At 43.6% G+C, this 19,035-nt stretch overlaps 2 protein-coding genes across 3 annotated transcripts in view; both read left to right on the top strand.

The window, feature by feature from the left end:
• Positions 1 to 187, top strand: part of LOC307156278 (uncharacterized protein) — a 67,802-nt gene extending 67,615 nt beyond the window's left edge. For both annotated transcript variants that reach the window (XM_079867572.1, XM_079867571.1), the window contains exon 3: positions 1 to 187. This exon is cut by the window's left edge and continues 1,002 nt beyond it. The gene's annotated coding sequence lies outside the window, so the exon portion shown is untranslated.
• Positions 188 to 1,109: 922 nt separating this feature from the next.
• srebf2 (sterol regulatory element binding transcription factor 2) lies at positions 1,110 to 18,791 on the top strand. The gene is made up of 20 exons (XM_079865024.1): positions 1,110 to 1,381; positions 4,942 to 5,228; positions 6,238 to 6,379; positions 6,638 to 6,774; positions 6,861 to 7,013; positions 11,881 to 12,156; positions 12,342 to 12,456; positions 12,782 to 12,933; positions 13,577 to 13,778; positions 14,122 to 14,297; positions 14,396 to 14,645; positions 15,227 to 15,393; positions 15,505 to 15,697; positions 15,775 to 15,880; positions 15,970 to 16,079; positions 16,159 to 16,291; positions 16,367 to 16,532; positions 16,634 to 16,810; positions 16,896 to 16,995; positions 17,107 to 18,791. The coding sequence occupies exons 1-20, from the start codon at positions 1,300 to 1,302 to the stop codon at positions 17,313 to 17,315; spliced, it is 3,333 nt and encodes a 1,110-aa protein (XP_079721150.1). The 5' UTR covers positions 1,110 to 1,299; the 3' UTR covers positions 17,316 to 18,791.
• Positions 18,792 to 19,035: the final 244 nt, after the last annotated feature.

The raw sequence follows: 19,035 nt of genomic DNA, 5'->3' as shown, positions 1-19,035 counted from the left end.
GTATTGAGCATATTTCGAGTGAACTCCAGGTTGAGCTGTGTGTTTGAACAGTTGGGGACGTGTTGTTCTCTGGTTTAGTGAGATCTGATGGATTGAACACTGTGTGTGTGTGTGTGTGTGTGTGTGTGTGTGTGTGTGTGTGTGTTTTCTGAAGCAGCTCAACACAAATAAACACACGTGAAGAATCTGAGACTGAGGCTTTTATTCATCATACACGCGCTTCACTCACACACACCTGACGTTCTTTCACCAGTTAAAGCCTGAACTATTTATGTTTAATGTTTATTCATTTCCACATTACTGGAATTATATCTCACTTATTTTATTCTCAATAACTCATTGAAAGTCATCATGCATTTGATTCTTCCCTCCTGATTATCCCTCCTGATTTATGAGTCTACAAAGGAGTTTTGAAAGGACTACAGCTTGATTTTATTATGGGTTATAAGACAGAAAACTAGGTAATATATTAAAATTAAAACATTAAAAATGATCTTTCTCTCACATATAAACTCTGTGTTCTGTTGAGAGACTTTTACTGTTTATCGAGTGTTATCAAGATGACATATAAATATATCTAAACTGCTTTAAACAGAAGTTGGTTTATAACCTTTTATAATCTTATGTCAACTGATCATAAAACATAATGTCAAATTGATATAACACGCAATGTACTTTGGCAGGAGATATATTTCAGAAGGTCTCCTTTTAAAGGTATTCTGGTCAGAAATGCTATTTAATAATAAGAATAGATAAATGTTATTTAACTTTTATTAATTATTATCGTCTCTCTGCTGGTAAAAGCGCTAAAATTAGGTTGTGTGATGATGATGATGCGGATGATGTAACCACACACAAAGAGAGACTCTTCAGCCTTATTTGCATATTTAACTGACCTCTCGCCAACCCGCTGCCTGCTCATTAAATATTCATGAACTCTTCATTCACTCAGAGCGGCCTGGGCGGAGTTTAGTCTGAGGGGCGGGACAAATGCAAATGAGCAGAGCGCCTCTGCTCATCGACGTACAATCAGGCCACGCTCGAGCGGGCGATCTGATTGGACGACAGCGCCCGATCTTACGACGGCTATCGCCGAGCGCGAGCCAATCAGGCGTCATTCTCACTGTTTGTGAATGACGTCACTGCTGAGGCGCAAGATGGCCGCGTCTAGTCGGTAAACGATCGTCCGACCGCGGAACCGAGCGAGTGTGTTGATGTTGTGAGCGAGTGAATACACGGAGTGTGTAGATGCTGTGAGCGAGTGTTGAGGATCGAATAACCCGACGGAGACTCGCGAGGATGGACGCCTCCGAGTTCATGGACACGATGGACCCGAGCCTGTCCGAACTGGGCGATGAGTTCACCCTGGGAGACATCGACGGTGAGAGATGAGGATGATGAGGATGATGAGTGTGTGTGTGTGTGTGTGTGTGTGTGTGTGTGTGTGTGTGTGTTCAGATCAGTGTTTTTCTGTGTTGTTTGCACTGTTATAGAGTCTATCATGTGCGATCGTCTACTGTAAATCTTCAGAAAACACGTAAAAGTAATGGATATATGTTTATATTATAATATATAGATATTATATAATACTATGGCAGCAGATAAACTAGTTGAGTCTGGACTGGTTGTTCAGGTGATGATGATGATGATGATGAACTCTTCATCATCGTGTGTGTCAGTGTCAGTCTGATGAATCAAAGAGTGCAGGATAAAGATAGTGTGCTGACTGTTATTACTGCTGTTATCAGTGTTGTTATTGGTGTAATCAGTGTTAATATTGTTATTAGTGTTATTGTTGTCATTAGAGGGTTATTATTAGTGTTGTTATTAGTGTAATCAGTGTTAATATTGTTATTAGTGTTATTATTAATGTTATTAGTGTTATTAGAGCCATTTGAATTGTTTTCGGTGTAATTGGTGTTATTATTGTTGTTGTTATTAGTGTTACTAGTGTTATTGTTGTCATTAGGGTTATTATTAGTGTTGTTATAGTTGTTGTTATTAGTGTTATTGTTGTCATTAGGGTTATTATTAGTGTTGTGTTGTTATAGTTGTTGTTATTAGTGTTATTGTTGTCATTAGGATTATTATTAGTGTTGTTATCGGTGTTATTAAAGTTGTGGTATTATTATTCAGGGCTCAACGTTAAGGGTTTTTTCCACTGGCCCCGGCCGGCTCACCACTGTAAAGTAATGAATTTTAAATAAAACAAATAAAATAGGCCTAGTTATTCTGTCTGCAATGTTTTTGACCCATAACCGTAATAAATAAGGTTGTGACACCAAAAGCTACTAGCCTAACTCATATAAATGTAAAATAATATTAAAAGACTGTCAGTAATACAGTAAGAGCTAATAATAAAATTACGAGCAATAGCACAAACACAAAAGAAAATAGATAATTAAATGTTAAATAGCACTGCATAGTCTTCACTGCATGACTTAAATATAGATTCAAGTTACAAATGATATTTGGTCAATTTAGTCGAGAGTGATTTTTTCTTTGTTGTTTGATGAACATTAAAACACAGCAGGTTTATTAGGCTACTGTCACTTTAAGAGCTGCAGGTTTATTAGGCTACTGTCACTTTAAGAGCTGCAGGTTTATTAGGCTACTGTCACTTTAAGAGCTGCAGGTTTATTAGGCTACTGTCACTTTAAGAGCTGCAGGTTTATTAGGCTACTGTCACTTTAAGAGCTGCACTGGTCCAATACACTGATACACACCTGTTTTGCTGGTTATTAGTGTTATTAGTGTTGTTGTTAGTGTTTTTATTGATGAAGTTGTTAGGGTTGGTGTTTTTGTTAATATTGTTGGTGGTTATTATTAGTGTTGTTATTTATTGGAGTTATGATTGTTGTTATTAGAGTTATTGGTGTGGTTATAAGTGATGTTAAGGTTAGTGTTGTTATTAGTGTTGTTGTTAGTGTTATTATTTATTGGTGTTGTAATTGGAGTTATTGGTGTGGCTTGTTAGTGTTGTTATTTGTGTTATCAGTGTCGTAAGTGTTGTTAGTGTTATTAGTGTAGTAAGTGTTGTTGTCGTTAGTGTTATTAGTGTAGTAAGTGTTGTTGTTGTTATGTATCAAGGCCGTGTGTGTGATTCAGGGCCGCATGAACTGATAAGCATGTGATTGCAGTAATACAGTGAAAGTCATGAATGAAAGTAAATGTTTCACACACACACACACACACACACACACACAGGTGATTCTCAGTCAGTGATCATCAGAGCTTTATATAATTTAAACATCAGGTTTACAGTGTGAGCCGACTCTAGTTCTCCTGTGTGTTGTGTGGAGATGAAGAGTGTGTGATCAAACACACACACACAAGCTAAACCTCTCTGTGAAGGATCATGTGAACACACACTGAATCTGATCGTCCGCTCCTGTGTCTCAGTGATTCTCTCTAAAGACAGACACACTCATGTCATGTGTGTGTGCATGGTTATTATTTTCATTTGCACGTTGTTGTGATAGTGAGTAATGTGTGTTTATATGACCGTCGTTGTGTGAATGTGTGTGTGTGAGAGGGAGAGAGTATGAGAGAGAGAGTGTGTGTGTGTGTGTGTGTGTGAGAGAGACTGTGTGAATTAGTGTGTGCGTGTGAGGGAGAGAGTATGAGTGTGTGTGTGTGTGTGTGTGTGTGTGTGAGTGAGAGAGAGAAATTAATTGTTTGTACGAAAGTTGGACACACTTATATGTAACTGTATTAGAGGTGTACCGATCTGACAAACGTGACCGATAACCGATAATCCTTCATATTTGAATATGAATAATTTCATATTTGCAGATAAATCAACATTTTTATATACTTTTTTGAGAGTCTGTTGACAGTCTCACCATTAAAAGCTCAGCATAAATCACACATATACACTACAGTAGCCTATAGTGAACCGGTTTTCACATTAATTTTACTCTCCGATGGCCAAAAATAATAATAATAATTTGCCTTACAAAGAAATAAAATAATGCCTAAATAATGCAAACAAGTCATTGGACGACACGTATAAAAAATAGAAATGCATGTGCCATGGATAAATCAAATAGTCTACATCCAGACAGTAATGATTTCAGTTAGCCTACACCATATCGCTTATGAAAATAAATAAATGATAAAAAATAATGTTTTTGGTGATATGATCACAGCGATTCGATCTGAAAGCATTCTTCTTTGTTCAGCCGAGTCTGACCAGACTGAAGCGAGCCGTGAGTTTCGACTGGTTTAGTGGTGAAACGGGCCATTCCTCCACTGGAAACACTGGTTTGGCTCGTCCTGTGCGCGCTGGGACGTGTTTTATGATGTGTCACTCATTACTGATGATGTAAATCAGTGCTTCACACACAATAAACACAGCGTGTCGAGGTCTGATGTGTGTGTTATCTATCTCTGGCCTTGAGTCACTGACCTTCAGCTCATTATCTCAGGTCAAAGGTCACGGTCAGGAGTGTGTTAGACAGCAATTGACCTTTATTAAAGCTCCGCCCCTTTCACCTTTACACAGCCTCTCATTATAATGAGGTGTATTATTACTGCTTTCATAACTGTGACATCAAAGTCGTTCATGGCACATTTGATTTAGTTTTAGTCGTAATCTTTTGTGTTTTGACTGAAATGCCATTTAGTTGTAGTCATTTTTTAGTCATCTGAATAGTTTTAGTCTAGTTTTAGTAGAAGAAATACAATACGACTTTAGTCTGTTCTAAATCTACAGTATTTAGTTCACTAAATATAATGGGTTTTGTTCAATTGTAATGCATTCATTTACAATTTCTCTAAAATTTTCGTTGACGAAAATAATGAAATTATTAATTCTAATGAACGAAATTAACACTGAGGGCTTTGAGGCTCTGTTCTTCATGTCGTGATTTCAGCATGTTTCACACAACAGTCACAGTGTGTGTGTTATAATATGTTGTGTGTGTTTGTGTGTGTCAGAGATGCTGCAGTTCGTCAGTAATCAGGGGGATTTCCCGGATCTCTTCGAGGATCAGATGGGGGGCGGATCTGTGGCCCCCGTGAGGCCCCTCCCACTGACGGCCCCCAGCGCCATCCTGACCCCCCCACACACACCTGTGCAGACCAGCAGCCAGACACACACACAGACGCAGATACAGACGCAGATACAGGCACAGACTCAGACACACACTCAGACACACACACAGACGCAGATACAGACACGCACACCGCCGCTGCTGCAGCCTCGACCACAGCCCATCACACAGGTGAGTCTGACCACACCCCCTCACTCTCTGACCATTCCCCTAAACTCTGACCACACCCCTCACACCCTCTGACCACACCCCCTCACACTCTCTGACCACACCCCTCACTCTAACCACACATCACATTCTCTGACCACACCCTTCAACTCTCTGACCACTCCCCTCACTCTCTGACCACTCCCCTCACACTCTGACCACTCCCCTCACTCTCTGACCACTCCCCTCAACTCATTGACACACCCATCACACATGACCACACCCCTAAAATCTGACCACACCCTCACTCTCTGACCATTCCCCTCAACTCATTGACCACACCCATCACACATGACCACACCCATCACACTCTGACCACACCCCTCACTCTAACCACACATCACATTCTGACCACACTCTTCAACTCTCTGACCACACCCCCCTCACTCTCTGACCACACCCCTAAAATCTGACCACACCCTCACTCTCGGACCACTCCCCTCAACTCATTGACCACACCCATCACACATGACCACACCCATCACACTCTGACCACACCCCTCACTCTAACCACACATCACATTCTGACCACACTCTTTAACTCTCTGACCACACCCATCACACATGACCACACCCCTAAAATCTGACCACACCCTCACTCTCTGACCACACCCTCACTCTCTGACATTCCCCTCAACTCATTGACCACACCCATCACACATGACCACACCCATCACAATCTGACCACACCCCTCACTCTAACCACACATCACATTCTCTGACCACACCCCTCAACTCTCTGACCACACCTTCACTCTCTGACATTCCCCTCAACTCATTGACCACACCCATCACACATGACCACACCCATCACAATCTGACCACACCCCTCACTCTAACCACACATCACATTCTCTGACCACACCCCTCAACTCTCTGACCACACCTCCTCACTCTCTGGCCGCACCTCCTCACGCTCACCCAGGTGCGAGACTCATAAACACACATCTCACGCAGTGCTCTGATTGGTCAGGTGCAGACGTTCCCCATGCAGACGCTGGCTGTGCAGACGCAGGCGCAGCCGCAGACGGTGATGCTCACGCAAACCGGCAACCCGTCCCGATTCATCCAGAACCAGGTCATCTGCCAGCAGAACCACGGCACGGGCTTCCAGGGTGAGAAACACACACACACACACACACAAGGAAAATGCACACATTAGCATACTTTTTTTTTTAGCTGTAAATAAATGTATTTGTGTTATTAAAATGTAGTAAAGCATGTTACTTGAAATGCATTATTTGTAACATCAAAATCTGATTACGTGATGTACGTTTCTTGTAACACGTTACTTTACTCGTCACAAAGAAAAGTGCTCTGATTAAGTAATGCACACGAGGAAAACACACACACTAGCGCTGCTCTCCTCTCAGTCCTCCAGCCGCAGATGCAGAGCATTATGACATCACCGCAGGTCCAGCCAATGACGATCCAGCACCAGCGTGTGTTGACCTCTGCCGGTCAGACCATCCAGACGCTGTCGACGACGCCCATGCACACCATGTCACCTGTACGTCACATGCACACATTTACCCACAATGCAGTTCACAACCTGTATATAGTGTATTCTGATGCTGCGTTCTGATTGGCCCTCAGCTGTTGGTGCACCAGCCTCAGATCCTGAAGACGGACTCTCTGGTGCTGACCACGCTGAAACCGGACGGGACACAGGTCCTGTCGACCGTGCAGAACCCGACGGGCATCACGACCCTCACCGCGCCCATCCAGACCACCGCCCTGCAGGTTCCTGTACGTCACATGACATGAACAGGCGTTACACTACACTCACAGCCATGATAGACAGGCAGAAATATCAATACCTTAAAAATACAGTTTTTTATTTTCCATTAAATACTAAACTGAAATTGCTTATATATTTGTTACATTGTTGTAAGAAAATATTGTTAAATAATGGCATATTTTCATTATTTATTGACATAATTGTAACCCTTTCACGCATAGAAGTCACTACAGTAGACAGCTGTTAAAAAGCATTTATTGCGTATGGGTTTTGATGGCATAGTTGCACATCAGCCACCCCAGTGGACTCTAGTGCATCACCCTATACACTGCCACCAAGTGGCAAGCCTTTGTATGTGGACACTTTTTTTTTCTCCAAACCAAGATGGCCGACGGCCAGTCAGACATTTCAAGTTGTTCCGGAATATCCATCCATTCCTTCTATCCTAGGAGACTCTTGCAGGTAAAAAAAGTGTTGTAACATCTAAGGAGTAATATCATTGTTAAATTTCCCCCAAGTATTAATTTTAGATTGGGAGGGAATTCTAATTAATCATCTGTTTACTAAATTAGACACCATGCATCACTAGCAATATTAGAGGCTACAATTCGTACTATTACAGTGGCTGTTCTTCTTGAAAATGCTTCATCTGCAGTAACTGGAAACAAATGTATTTGTGTTATTAAAATGTAGTGAAGCATGTTACTTTTAATGTTACTTGTAACATCAAAAAATAATCTGATTACGTAATGCACGTTACTTGTAGTTACTTTACTCGTTACATCAAAAAGTAATCTGATTACGTAATGCACGTTACTTGCAGTTACTTTACTCGTTACATCAAAAAATAATCTGATTACATAATGCGCGTTACTTGTAGTTACTTTACTCGTTACATCAAAAAGTAATCTGATTACGTAATGCACGTTACTTGCAGTTACTTTACTCGTTACATCAAAAAGTAATCTGATTACGTAATGCACGTTACTTGTAGTTACTTTACTCATTACATCAAAAAATAATCTGATTACGTAATGCGCGTTACTTGTAGTTACTTTACTCATTACATCAAAAAATAATCTGATTACATAATGCGCGTTACTTGTAGTTACTTTACTCGTTACATAAAAAAATAATCTGATTACATAATGCACGTTACTTGTAGTTACTTTACTCGTTACATCAAAAAGTAATCTGATTACGTAATGCACGTTACTTGTAGTTACTTTACTCATTACATCAAAAAATAATCTGATTACGTAATGCGCGTTACTTGTAGTTTACTCATTACATCAAAAAATAATCTGATTACATAATGCGCGTTACTTGTAGTTACTTTACTCGTTACATCAAAAAATAATCTGATTACATAATGCACGTTACTTGTAGTTACTTTACTCGTTACATCAAAAAGTAATCTGATTACATAATGCACGTTACTTGTAGTTACTTTACTCGTTACATCAAAAAATAATCTGATTACATAATGCACGTTACTTGTAGTTACTTTACTCGTTACATCAAAAAGTAATCTGATTACATAATGTGCGTTACTTGTAGTTACTTTACTCGTTACATCAAAAAATAATCTGATTACATAATGCACGTTACTTGTAGTTACTTTACTCGTTACATCAAAAAGTAATCTGATTACATAATGCACATTACTTGTAGTTATTTTACTCGTTACATCAAAAACATAATCCAGGGTTTCCGCAGGGCATTAAAAAGCATTAAAAGTCATTAAATGGATTTTGTGAAAATTAAGGCCTTAAATGGCATTAAAAAGCATTACATTTGAATTCTACAGGCATTAAAAATTGAGATCGTTTTGAAGAGAATTTTATTTGATCAATTTATTTTAATATAGCTTTCATAATTAATCATTTTTATTTGCTGTCACAAATTATGTACGTTAGTGTGATAAACACGCGGAACCAGTTTGGTGATTGCTTCCGGCCGGAGCAGAACTGCCGTGATGCGGAGGTGTTTCGAGGGCATTTTGAACAGCAGGAACAACAGGAATAAAATCGACCAAATGGGAAAGTGCAAATTCCAGCAGAAGTGGCTGGAAGACAAACAATTTAGGACATGGTTGCAGTCCGTTGGTGGTCAAAATAAAGAAGGAATTCGCAGAGTTTGTCAAAAGTGTTTAAGTTGGGTAACTACAATGGCAATGGGAATCAACGCCGTAAAAATATACTAAAATATATAACGCAAAAAGCAGCATCCGTTCGTTTTTGTCATCCTTTGGGTAGCGTTACATTATATGATCCCGCTCTTATTCATGCAGATGCTTTTAAACGCGCTGCCTGTGAATGTCCTGTCTATGTGACGCACACGCGCGCCAGAAAACGGTTCTCCTTCGCGCTTGTACGAACAATAACACACACAACAATTATGCCAAAATGTCTGTTTTGTGGAGTACCCTCATAGCATAAGAGCAGTCTTAAATTAGTGAAATGAAGTCTTAAATGAACGCAAAGAGTTGTGAGAGATGAGGCGCGCGTGAGTTGTGTCGGTCAGCAGCGGCTGCTCTTAAAGGGACAGCGGCCAATAAAGCTTTCTCTCAGTAAAGTTAATCACAGAACAAAGGGAACAGAGAAAATTACTCACTGCTATTGACTAAAGAACTCTTGTAGCTTTAAAAAGGATTAGTCTAGATATTTAATTTATTAAATATGCCGTGCATACTGTTTGATAACTTTATTCAATTACTGTATACGTCCTACCTGTCAGACAGGTAAATATGACATTTATTATTGGTTTGTGTGAGGATTGTTTAAGTTCACTTAAATTAAAAGTTGTTATATTTTTTTTGAAGCCTAATGTTAATAAATGTATAGCTTTCAATTACACTGTAATGTTGGATGGCTATAATTAATGTTTAAAAAAAAATGTATCCAGACATCAATAGCTGTATTAGTATCAAACTAATATAAACCTATAAAAATGTAAGTGTTTTTTAAAAAATGTGTGATTAATCGAGTTCATTTTTTTAATCGATTGACAGCACTTGGGTCGTGTATGGCATTAAAAATGTAAAAAAATGGCATTTAAAAAGGCATTAAAAAGCATTAAATTTAATTGGAAGAAACCTGCAGAAACCCTGATAATCTGATTACGTAATGCACGTTACTTGTAGCTACTTTACTCCTTACACTGCTCATTTCAGATGAGATTGAAAACCCCTGATCGCTAGTCTGAAAACATCAGTAGATCAGTGTAGATTTGAGTCTGGGGTTTTCCCAGAGAGGAGAGCTAGATGTGTCCAAGGGTAAATCGACATACTCTGGTAGACTGGAGGGAGCCTAAGCGCTTTCCACATCAGTGTTTCCCAACCACTGTGCCGTGGACAATATCAAATGCCAATAAATAAATGAATAAATGAATGGCCTAATGGTTAGAGAGACTAGTGACCTGAAGGTTGTAGGTTCGAGTCTCTCAATACTGACAGGACATGACTGAGGTGCAGTGTGTGTGAGCTTGCAGTGTGTGTGTGTTCACTACTCACTACTCCTAATGTGTGTGCACTAACTGGATGGGTTAAATGCAGAGGACAGTTTCCAAGTATGGGTTACCTCGTAAACTTCGCATTTTTAATTTATTTTATTATTTAAAAATCAATGCTATTGGTCATCCTTTACGTCTGTTACTGTATGTGGGTTTTACAAATATTTACAATGAATTCTCGTAACTCCATTGGATCCACAATACCAGCTTTGATGACACAGTGATTCATTCATTAATTAATAATATGCAAATTTGTTGTTTTATCAACACCAACATCATATAGCTACTTATATGGCCTTATTGTGTTCATACCTGAACTTGCCGTGGGATTTTTTAAACTTTTTATTTTAAAACTGTACCACTGTAAAAACCGGTTGGGAAACACTGCTCCACATAGTTGAGTTTCCACAGCTGTACCTTCACAATAATTGAAGCTGTATTATAGTTTTAGTATAGATTTACATGATTTTATATCATTTTAGTCATTGGTTTGTTAAATACACACAGTATTGCTGTGTTATTACTGTATTATATTTAATGTCGTATCTCTTGATTTAAAAACATAAACACATACTGTCCACTCAAATGGACATCTGAAAATCTCTTTGAAAAAAGTGTGGTAAAAGAAGTTTCTTGGACTAAAAAAAATCTTAGGGTTAATGTTTTTATAATTGATTTTTTTTTTTTTTTTTTTTTGTAAGAAAAAATATATTCAGCGTATATAAAATGTCTTACTGCATATGATTTATTTCTTGACGTTTTATTGTGCTTAAGATTATTTTATTCAGTTTCTACTATGAGTTTGTCATGAGAATAGCCTTTGCTGATGATTTGCCGTTAAATAAATAATTAATATCTAAAGAAATTTTGTTAATATATTTAAAAAAAGGAACTTGTTAGATTTTCTATCAAATATTAATCTGAAAGACCTTATTTGGAAAAAAAAAGCCTTATATGAAAGACTGAAAGATTATATGTTTGCAAGAATGTATTGTTATATTATTGCGCATGATTTTCTTAATTCATTAAAGTATTACTTTTATTATGATTATTAATTTCTCCTACTCTGAGTTTGCGATGAGTTAGCCTTTGCTGCTGATATGGCGTTAAATAAATAAATAATATATTTTTTTTATTTACAATATTTAAAAATAATTGTTAATATAAATATATAAATAAATAAAAATAGAATTATAAATATTTTTTTAAATATGACTGTCTTACAATGTCTTATGTAGTTTTCCCTCATGAGCATGTCTCATGAGTGTTTAAATAGTTCAAGAGAGATTTTAACTGGACAATAAAATAAAAGCTTGTGTGAATGTTCTCTTGTGACGGTTGTGTCGTCGCTCTCTTTCACAGACGCTGATGAGCAGCAACATCCTGACCACCGTTCCCATGGTGATGGGGGGTGGAGACAAGCTGCCAATCAAACAGCTGTCGACGGGCTCCGCCCACACTGGGGGCGGAGCCAGGGTGGTCCTGGATCAGGGATTGGCTGTTACCACAGGACCGGGAGGAGTCGTGAAAGAGGGCGAGCGACGCACGACACACAACATCATCGAGAAGCGCTACCGCTCCTCCATCAACGACAAGATCCTGGAGCTGCGCGACCTCGTCATGGGCAACGACGCCAAGGTGTGTGTGTCGTGCATGCTGGGAGCTCTAGGGGTCTCATGAGGGTCTGAGTGTCAAGTCACTTTTATTTATATATAGCGCTTTTTACAGTACAGAGTGTTTCAAAGCAGCTTTACAGAGATAACAGGACAATAATGATCAATAATATTGCTGAATATTAAATGATTATCTGTGCTGAATGACAGATGCATAAGTCTGGTGTTCTGCGCAAAGCCATCGACTACATCAAGTACCTGCAGCAGGTGAACCACAAGCTCCGGCAGGAGAACCTGGCGCTGAAGATGAGCAGTCAGAAGAGCAGTGAGTCCATCACACCAGCACTTCCCGATCACATGTTCAGCGCTCGTGTAAACACTACGCTCAGGTTCATCATTTGGAATGAATTCAGTCCGACTGAAACTAAAGTTGTGCATATAAACGTGGCCACTGATGTGTGTGTGTGTGTGTGTGTATGTGTGTGTCAAGTCATCTTCATTTATATAGCGCTTTTAACAATGTAGATTGTTCCAAAGCAGCTTTACAGAGATAATAGGAAATAGTCTGTGTGTGTGTCTGACGATCTCTCTCTCTCTCTCTCTCTCTCTCTCTCTCTCTCTCTCTCTCTCTCTCTCTCTCTCTCCGCCAGAGTCTGTGTGTGTGTCTGATGTTCTGGATCTGAAGCCTGAGTCGACGTTCATCTCTCCTCCTCCGTCGGACTCGGGCTCCAGTTCCCCCGCTCAACTCTCGCCCTTCTGCCTCGACTCTGAGCCGGGGAGCCCGCTGATGGAGCACGAGCAGGTGTGCACACACACACACACACACACACACATGCTGATGGAGCACGAGCAGGTGGATGATAATCACACTGTTGACACATGGGCCATATCATACACACGGCGCTAGGCGCAACGCAAGTGTGTTTTGCTATTTTCAGCCCGACGCAGTTTTCATTTTCGCGTCCTGCGCTGCGTTGTTTAAATAGCAGTTGTGCATCCATGGTGTGTTCAGGAGCGTTGTTGGAGCCTTGCTGTTTCGAGGAACCGAAATAGACTGAGCCATTGACCAATTGAAACCTGCTCTAAAGTCAATGGCGCAGTATTTTATTTGTTATTTAAAGGGCGCGTTAGTAATGTGCACCTATAGGCAGGGCCACAATGCGCAAACACTCTGCTTATTACACACACAGGGACGCACAGCTGCACACAGACATGCCAAATATAAAAAATTATTGGTTTATTGCATGTTACACCCAAAACACACCCGTTAATCATTAAGAGAATAGTGACAACCCTTTTAGACCATGCGCCGGGAGCTCCAACCATTTGTCCCTTCATTAAATTAGCAAAAGTGGATTCGGTCACGCTCTGTGTGCGCTCTAGACCATGAGTTTAGATGGTTAAAACAGGGCTCTGAGTCTCTAACTGGAGCGTGTGTGTTGCAGGTGAAGAGCGAGCCGGACTCGCCCTCGTCAGTCGGTGTGATGGACCGCTCGCGGCTGCTGCTGTGCGCGCTCACCTTCCTCTGCCTGTCACTCAACCCGCTGCCGTCTCTGCTGCGCGCCGACGAGGACCAGCCCGGTCTGAGCGCTGCCCACGGGTCCTCACGCTCACTCTTCTCTCTGCCCGGACACACACAGAGCTTCGGTGAGTTCAGGAGCGCAGGAGGGGTCATGTGATGGTGTGAGGGGTGTGGTCAGAGTGAGAGGGGTGTGGTCAGAGTGTGACGGGTGTATGGTCAGAGTGTGAGGGGTGTGGTCAGTGTATGAGGGGTGTGGTCATGTGAGAGGGTGTGGTCAGAGAGTGTGAGGATCTGGTCAGAGTGTGGTCAGAGAGTGTGAGGGGTGTGGTTAGAGTGTGAGGGGTGTGGTCAGTGTATGAGGGGTGTGGTCATGTGAGAGGGTGTGGTCAGAGTGTAATAGGTGTGGTCAAAGAGTGAGGGGTGTGGTCTTGTGTGACTCTCTAAAGTTGTCGTCTGTCTGTCTGTTAGGGGCGTGGCTATGGTGTGTGCTGCCATGGTTTCTGGTGTGGCTGCTGAGCGGGGTGGGCGTGGTCTGGGGGTGTGTCCGAGTGCTGTACCTGTGGGAGCCGGTCACGCCCCTTCACTCGCCCACCTCAGTGCGCTTCTGGAGACAGCGCAAACAGGCCGACCTGCAGCTCTACCGGGTGAGCAAACACACACACACACACACACACACAGTAAGTTTGATATTTGTGCTGCAGTGTGATCAGGTGCTGATTGTGTGCGTGTGTGTGTCTCTCAGGGCGATTATGCGGGCGCTGTTGCGAGCCTGCAGACGTGTCTGTCCGCGTTATCCAGAGTCCTGCCCTCCTCCACGCTCGACGTCATGTGCTCCCTCTCCTGGAACCTGATTCGCTTCTGCCTGCGGAGGCCCGCCCCCCTGGGCCGGCTGCTGCGTTTGGTAGGAGGACGACACGAGGGGGAGGAGTCACAGACCAGCTCCCGGGACGCAGCGCTGGTGTATCACAAACTCAGCCAGCTGCAGCTCACAGGTGTGTGTGTGTGTGATGATGTCACATGAGCAAACAGTGAGTGTGTGCTTGTGATCAGGTAAGATGGAGCGGCGTCTGCTGTGGGGCGTGTGTGTGTGTGTGTGTGTGTGTGTGTGTGTGTGATGATGTCACATGAGCAAACAGTGAGTGTGTGTGCTTGTGTTCAGGTAAGATGTAGCGGCGTCTGCTGTGGGGCGTGTGTGTGTGTGTGTGTGTGTGTGTGTGTGTGTGATGATGTCACATGAGCAAACAGTGAGTGTGTGCTTGTGATCAGGTAAGATGGAGCGGCGTCCGCTGTGGGGCGTGTGTGTGTGTGTGTGTGTGTGTGTGTGTGATGATGTCACATGAGCAAACAGTGAGTGTGTGTGCTTGTGTTCAGGTAAGATGGAGCGGCGTCCGCTGTGGGGCGTGTGTGTGTGTGTGTGTGTGTGTGTGATGATGTCACATGAGCAAACAGTGAGTGTGTGCTTGTGTTCAGGTAAGATGGAGCGGCGTCCGCTGTGGGGCGTGTGTGTGTGTGTGTGTGTGTGTGTGTGTGATGATGTCACATGAGCAAACAGTGAGTGTGTGCTTGTGTTCAGGTAAGATGGAGCGGCGTCCGCTGTGGGGCGTGTGTGTGTCTCTGAGCGCCGTGAATCTGACTGAGAGCGCTGAGGGGAAGATGTCTGTGACTCAGCAGATCCAGATCTACGTGACGGCCGCCATCAGCCTGAGATCAGCTCTGGGGAAACACCTCAGCTGTGTGCCCGTGAGTACACACACACACACACACACACATAGACACACACACACATACCTGCAGCACTGGGGAAACTCCTACTAATGATTAATAGTACCTGTCTGTCTGTCTCTCTCTCAGGGTTATTTGTTAAGCTGTGCCGAGGCTCTGGCCTGTCAATCAGACTCTAAGCCCCTCCCACCGGACGCTAAGCTCCTCCCAGACTGCCTGCGCTGGATCTTCACGCCATTGGGCCGTCAGTTTTTCCTGAGCTGTGATTGGTCGGTGCGGTCCGAGAGCAGCGAGCAGGTGTTCACCTCTCAGAGAGATGAAGGTAACAAACACTGACGGACTGACGGACACACGGAGTGTGTGTAGCTGCAGGTTTAACGTGTGTGTTTGTGTGTCCAGCGGATCCCATCGCACAACTGCACCGCTGCTTCTGTGAGAAACTGCTGGAGAGAGCCGTACACACACTGATCGAGCCTCAGAGCAGCAAGCACGCCGAGGATGCTGGGTAACACACACACACACACACACACACACACACACACACGTTAATTCCGTCCAGCTAGTGACGCTGTTTCCCATCATGCCTCTGTGCAGGGAGTTCACCGGTGTGCTGGAGTTCCTGCAGCTGTTGAACAGCTGTACTGAAGACTCCGCCCCCTCCACCGCCCCTTTCCCCGCGCTGGCCAATCAGAACTCAGCCTCAGGTGCGTGTCACTCCCTCCACACTATGTTTTCACTCGTCTCCACACACACGCTGACGTCTAAACGGTGTGGTCTGTGCAGTGAGGGACCCCGTGTGCCGCTGGTGGGCGTCGGTCCTCAAGGCTGCGGTTCATTGGCTGCAGGGTGATGATGCGTCGGTGAGGTCACTGCTGGCGGAGGCGGAGCGGATGCCGCGAGCGCTTCACACGCTAGAGTGAGTGTTTGACCGTCTGAGTGTGTTTAGACCCATGATGCCCCAGTCTAACGTGTGTGTGTGTGTGTGTGTCAGTCACCCGCTGCCCAAGGCCGTGCTGGCGCTGTGTAAGGCTGTGCAGATGAGTGTGTGTCCGCAGAAGGGCGAGGGAGTCGTGAGCTGCCTCAGTCACTGCCAGCGCGCCAGTGCTCACCTGCACATCAGTGTGTGTCAGTCACACAACAACACCTGGCTGCACAAGGTACACACACACTCACTCACTCATGACCGATTTAACACACTCTATTGCTACAGTTATAGTTATCCTAGTTTTACACTCGATCACTCTCGACACTCTTTCAGGGGGTGGAGCTTCTGGTCTGTGACCTCCTCCTGACTCTGAGAACCAGCCTATGGCAGCGCGGGGGCGGATCCAACGGAGAGCCTGGCCCCGCCCCCGGATCCCAACTGGCTGGATTCCAAAGGGACCTGAGCTCTCTGCGGAAGCTCGGACAAGCCCACAGACAGGCCCAGCACAAGGTGACCTTTGACCCCAGCTACAGCTGACCCCTGCGCTTGACCTCTGCATGTTTAAACACGTGTGTGTGTGTGTGTGTGATTTCAGCTGTTCCTGCACGAGACGACGGTCAGACTGATGGCAGGAGCCAGCCCCACTCGCACACACCAGCTGCTGCGACACAGAACACACAACTACACAGCAGCAGGTACACACTCACACACACACTCACAGGTTAGCTGATGCTGTACTGTATGCGTAGTAGATTGTGTTGACGTCCCGCTGTGTGTGTGTGTGTGTGTGTGTGTGTGTTCCGCAGCCGCCGGCGGAGAGCGCGAGAGAGCTCATGCTATCCTGCTAGCGTGTCGTCACCTGCCTCTGCCGCTGCTCACGCCGCCGGGTCACCGAGCTCGACTGCTGGCCGAAGCCAAGCGCACGCTGGAGAGAGTGGGGGACCGGCGCTCACTGCAGGACTGCCAGCAGATCCTGATACGCCTGGGGGGGGGCACCACCATCGCTGCGTCATAACACACACACACACACACACACACACACTCACGCTGGAGAGAGTGGGGGACCGGCGCTCACTGCAGGACTGCCAGCAGATCCTGATACGCCTGGGGGGGGGCACCACCATCGCTGCGTCATAACACACACACACACACACACACACACACTCACGCTGGAGAGAGTGGGGGACCGGCGCTCACTGCAGGACTGCCAGCAGATCCTGATACGCCTGGGGGGGGGCACCACCATCGCTGCGTCATAACACACACACACACACACACACACACACTCACGCTGGAGAGAGTGGGGGACCGGCGCTCACTGCAGGACTGCCAGCAGATCCTGATACGCCTGGGGGGGGGCACCACCATCGCTGCGTCATAACACACACACACACACACACACACACACACTCACGCTGGAGAGAGTGGGGGACCGGCGCTCACTGCAGGACTGCCAGCAGATCCTGATACGCCTGGGGGGGGGCACCACCATCGCTGCGTCATAACACACACACACACACACACACAAACACACACGCTGGAGAGAGTGGGGGACCGGCGCTCACTGCAGGACTGAAGTTAATGAGATAATTAAGTGATTAATTGAGTGATTATTGAGCATTATTGATGAACACCTGCTGTTAACAAGCAGAATCACATGTAAGTCATCATTATGATGATCAGTGTGTGTTTTAGTTGGGCTCTTGACCCTTAATTATTAACATTACATTTAGTTTGGCTGCTGTAACTGAGTTATAACAGTCAGATGAACACAGGTGATCACCTTAAACTCAAACACCTTACATGTGATTCTGCTTGTTAACAGCAGGTGTTCATCAATAATGATCAATAATCACTCAGTTAATCACTTCATTATTGGGGAGTTTGCCGTGTATGGTTCAAAAACACTATAGTATTTACTAGAAAAAATACTATAGTATATTATAGTAAAATTACTCATATGGGACACTCTCTCACACACACACACACACACACACACACACACACTGCTGCGCCTCGGGGAAGGGACCACCATTGCTGCGTCATAACACACTCTCTCTCTCTCACACACACACATACTCAAAACTCTCCTTTCAGGCTCATATTCATCCCTGAATATAGTTACCAATCAGTTATATTTATAGTTTAAACAGAGTTTAGAAGTAAATGTTTAATTGTCATAATAATAATAATGCTAGATTACATGATCCAAGTGACAAATCAGCAATGCAGAGAACGTGCGTTTGCAATGGATGTACATGAAGAACAAACACTCGCTGTTGAGCCCTGATGTTTGAAACATGAGATTCACACTGAGGAACACACACACACACACACACACACACACACACACACACATGTTGTACATAACTGTGTCATAGACCAAAGTCTTATAGAGCGCTAGTGCGAGACAGACATGGATGGTTTTATATAATTATTCCACATGCCGACTTTAATGCCTCATCATGTGTAATTACTTCATATTTAGTGTCTGGCGTGTTTTTGTTATTTTGCTTCAGTAGTTTGTCTTTATCCTTTTATATATTTGGAAATGTGACAGCGGGACTTTTATTATGACAACACGTGATGATGATGATGTAACGGTCACACACAGGACAGAAGTGAGCTGTAAATAGAGTAACAAGGAATATAAAAACTAGCGTGTGTGTTATGTAGTGTTTTATTAATTTAATCTAAAGGTTCTGGTCGTGTTTTAATATCTAACTATAATAATT

The sequence above is a fragment of the Squalius cephalus genome, assembly GCF_949319135.1.
Source record: "Squalius cephalus genome assembly, chromosome: 1".
NCBI classification, from domain to species: domain Eukaryota; kingdom Metazoa; phylum Chordata; class Actinopteri; order Cypriniformes; family Leuciscidae; genus Squalius; species Squalius cephalus.
The sequence above is the reverse complement of the archived record's forward strand: the minus strand, read 5'-3'. Positions and strand labels throughout refer to the sequence as shown.

Excerpts from the sequence above, each read along its gene's own strand:
- srebf2 (XM_079865024.1), top strand. The coding sequence starts at position 1,300 with ATGGACGCCTCCGAGTTCATGGACACGATGGACCCGAGCCTGTCCGAA. Across the intron at positions 6,775-6,860 it reads CCATGCACACCATGTCACCT|CTGTTGGTGCACCAGCCTCA; the intron begins GTACGTCACATG and ends ATTGGCCCTCAG. Across the intron at positions 14,646-15,226 it reads CAGCCAGCTGCAGCTCACAG|GTAAGATGGAGCGGCGTCCG; the intron begins GTGTGTGTGTGT and ends GCTTGTGTTCAG.